General features: G+C 38.0%; 1 protein-coding gene across 3 annotated transcripts; it reads left to right on the top strand.

The window, feature by feature from the left end:
* The first annotated feature begins 283 nt into the window (after positions 1-283).
* On the top strand, positions 284-3102 carry tac1 (tachykinin precursor 1). 3 transcript variants are annotated; one of them, XM_079484017.1, is made up of 5 exons: positions 284-805; positions 1507-1609; positions 1719-1745; positions 2351-2407; positions 2583-3102. In XM_079484017.1, the coding sequence occupies exons 1-5, from the start codon at positions 692-694 to the stop codon at positions 2627-2629; spliced, it is 348 nt and encodes a 115-aa protein (XP_079340143.1). In that variant the 5' UTR covers positions 284-691; the 3' UTR covers positions 2630-3102. The 3 variants fall into 3 exon arrangements, with proteins under 3 accessions (XP_079340143.1, XP_079340144.1, XP_079340145.1); XM_079484018.1 differs by having other exon boundaries at positions 316-805; positions 1722-1745; XM_079484019.1 differs by lacking the exon at positions 1719-1745 and having other exon boundaries at positions 343-805.
* Positions 3103-3719: the final 617 nt, after the last annotated feature.

Raw genomic sequence — 3719 nt, 5'->3', positions numbered from 1 at the left:
AGTAAAAATGTCAACAGTTATTCATCAAATTATGATATAAGCTCAACTCCACAACCAAGTGGGTGGTTCTTTATAAAAAGAGACCTTCTACTGTATTTAAAGAAGTGATATTGATGTGTTATTTAACAGAATCCATAATAAAAGTGGTTGCAATATGTTTCATAAAATCGGTGAGAGTTGTCAAAGAATACGAAAACATTTCTGTTGCTCTTGATTGCTCTTCATTAACAAGCCCCATCTCTGACGCAAAAGAACGACTGTGCTCAGATGAAGACGGAACCTCGTAATGCTTGCGTCGAATTAGTCGATAACGTCACTCGTGTCTGCTGTCTAATAGAGATCAGATCCGCAGAGCTTCAGAAAGTGACTTTTCAACTTTAAATACACCGAGAGCAAATATTTTACCACAGTATTAGTCACTGGGGGTCCTCACTGCAAACTGACTAATAAAAAAATAAGTTGTATTGATTTTAAACGTCGGAAGGAACCCGTCACCTCCCTGTTGCTTTGCTATAAAGCCGTGCGCTCCAGTCTTTGTCACGGAAACGCGCAACGGAGGCGCGCACTGAAGACCTGTATTGTACTGCATGTGGAGGATATTGAAATAGAAGAGAAACACATACTCGAAGACTAGACGGCGTTTAGCTTACGTTTGAGGTGCTTTGTGAAAAGAAAAGTCACTGGCTGCATCATGAAATATTTCCTACCGGTTGTAGTGATCTTTCTTGTTTTGTGTCAAGTTTTTGGAGAGGAATTGGGTCCAAAAGAAGACCACGATTACTGGACAAACAACAATCAAATACGGGTGAGTTTTCGAGATTACACCATCATCTAGATAAATGTCGTATGAATGTTACAGCTTTTGGCTGATTTGAGAGTTATTGGTTTGTGTTAGCCTACATGACCATCAAAAATACACATGCTTGTCAAATCACTGTGTTGTACTATATGTACTGTATAATGTGGTATTTTATGTTATATAAAAGTAATTATGCATTAAAGATTACTTTTATATTTAGTCTACGTTTGTAACGTTACTTTACTTTTTGTGTAGCCTATATTTAATAGGGACAGTGTATTAACCATTTAAATAGGAATAATAATAAATTGTAGTAACATGCACTATGATGTTACACGTACAGTTTATTCAATATGGGAGAGTAAGTCGAGAAAAGTAGGAATCCATGCATGGAACACGCGGGTCGCTGTCCAGTGCTGAATTGGTAAACGCTTCTATTGCTTGTTTTGAATGGAGCTCACGTTTCTCATTTGACATTGCGGGTTGGACGACAGCCAAGCACTTTTGTTTCTCATGAGTAAAAAGCATTTATATTTAAGAAGCTCATTCCTATTGCCTTCTGTTGTTATACTGTAAGTGTGAATTCTTTAAAGTTATTAAAATAATAGGTGGTTTTAAAACTGTTAGAGAGATTAGCAGGCTGGTCTTTTACAGTGAGTGATTATCCCGTAACGCTAATGTTCCAGTAATCAAATTACGTGTTGCAGGATGAGTGGCTTCAGACGGATCCATTCAGAGAGATACTTCGGCGCATGACGAGGAAACCCCGACCGCATCAGTTCATCGGTCTGATGGGGAAACGGTCGCCTGGTAAGCCCACTGTATCACTGTCATGGGTGCTATAAAACTGCTATTAAATGTGGCTAATTGAAACCTTAAAACGAATTTTGATTAAAAGATCAATTTTTTTCCAACCCAGCAGCAAATGCACAGATTACACGAAAAAGTAAGTAATCGCAACAAGAGTTGTCTATACTAATGCTTGCTTGGAAAAAAGGTCAGACAGCATACTGAAAGATTTGAGGGTACGATTATAACAACACTACAACGCATGTGAGCAGTATGCATAAAGGATGCAAGGTCATAATGGATGCAACGTATGTAATGCAAAGTAGAATAGGCCTATGATTATATAAAAAGTTTAAGGTTTAAAGTTAAAGAGGAATTTATAGTCTTTCACCTTAAAGGGTTACTTCAAGCAAAAATGAAAATTTTGACATAAATGTACTTATTTACTCACCTTCGAGTTCCAAATCTGCATACATTTCTTTGTTCTTAGGAACACAGAGAAAGACATTTGGAAGAATGCTTATGACCAGACAGATCTTAGGAAAAAATACTTTATCATTTTTGGTTTTTGAAGAATGTAGGACAGCAAACAGTTCTGGGGCACCTCTGGGGGCAAAATCGGTCTGGTAGACTTTTCATTTTTGGGTGAAGCAACCCTCTTACCTTAACCATTTTACAGCAGTAACCGTAGAAGAGAGACAGGGAGAAATTATTGACATGCACATAATACCCACTGTAACACCCTTGTGAAATGTATTCCAGGGCATAAAATCAACTCTTTTGTGGGGCTGATGGGTAAAAGAAGCCAAGAGGAACCAGGTAAGAACTGGTCATAGAAAATTATAAAATCATAGCAAAAGGGCACTTTTTTCCATTTGAATAAAATAGATGACAGACCTCAATTGCTAAAACAAAAGTTTCTAGTTTTACGGTTTGTGCTTATATAATGCGCAGTTACTGTGATCATTGGTAAAGCTGACCTTTCTCTTCACAGAATCATACGAATGGGGAACGGTACAGATCTATGACAAAAGGCGTTAACAGCTCAAGTGCGTCACCGTCACATCTGCTTCCGAAAGGATCATGTCATTCTGTGGTTCTCATTACCTTTTTACCAAGTCGGATATCCCCCAAAAAGATTAATTTCACATTGTGGCGATGCGGCAGAGCCGCACCTGTGCCGGTTTATTTCCGGGTCAAACTTTTCAATCGCTTCTCATTTACTGTGATCAAATGTGTTTGTATCAACATCTCTCCAGGTGAGGTGGACCATTAAAGCAAATCTGTGTTTTCACTCGAGGACACGGAGATTTGCGTTGACAATGTCACTACATAGTGCCTCATAGTGTTTTCACCATGACTGACGATGTGGTACAAAAACGAATGAATACTGGTGTACTAAATACTTACACTCTGAGTGTGTTCTCATAAACTGTGCATGTTCTGTCACTGCTGTGATCAAGGGTTTTGGTATCTCTGTGTGATTGTAGCTTGATATTAAAAATATTTTCTTTAATGGTGTAACTTTTCATTCTTTGTCCCATCGGTTGGTTTATCTTGCTTTTCTAAAGTGGTTCTTTTACTCCCCCGTAGATCTAAAACATTTGAATTAAAGAAATATAAAGCTTGTTCAAAGTCATAAAAACACCGACATTTAAGTGCATATATGTAGGCCTACAGATATCGCACACTTCATGCTCAATACAATAACTTTAGCACCTGTGACGCATTACAATTTGCACACAACGGTGCTCATTCATGAAACGCGAGCAGAAGACAATTCTGTGCAAAGGCATTCTTACGTGAATTTAGGATTCACGGAAATGTTCGTATTTTCCAAAGTTTGGTTACAAAGAAATATACACGTGTCGCGTAAAACCGCACGTACCGTTCTGTATTCTTTTCAGACAAAATGACGACACTGCATTGTGATGCGCTATGTATCATAATGATATTTTACGAGTTATTTTATCCTGTCTTTTATTATTTTATGCTTTTTAACGTTGGTTCAAACGCAGAGCTCGTCTCTGTCCTTTTTTACACGAGCCGTCCGATCACAGTGGAGAAGACGTGGGACAAATGGACCAACAATCATACACAACAATGAAGTTAATGTTATTACTGCATTTTC

Source organism: Barbatula barbatula, assembly GCF_947034865.1.
Source record: "Barbatula barbatula genome assembly, chromosome: 21".
In the NCBI taxonomy this organism is placed as follows: Eukaryota; Metazoa; Chordata; class Actinopteri; order Cypriniformes; family Nemacheilidae; genus Barbatula; species Barbatula barbatula.
The sequence above is the reverse complement of the archived record's forward strand: the minus strand, read 5'-3'. Positions and strand labels throughout refer to the sequence as shown.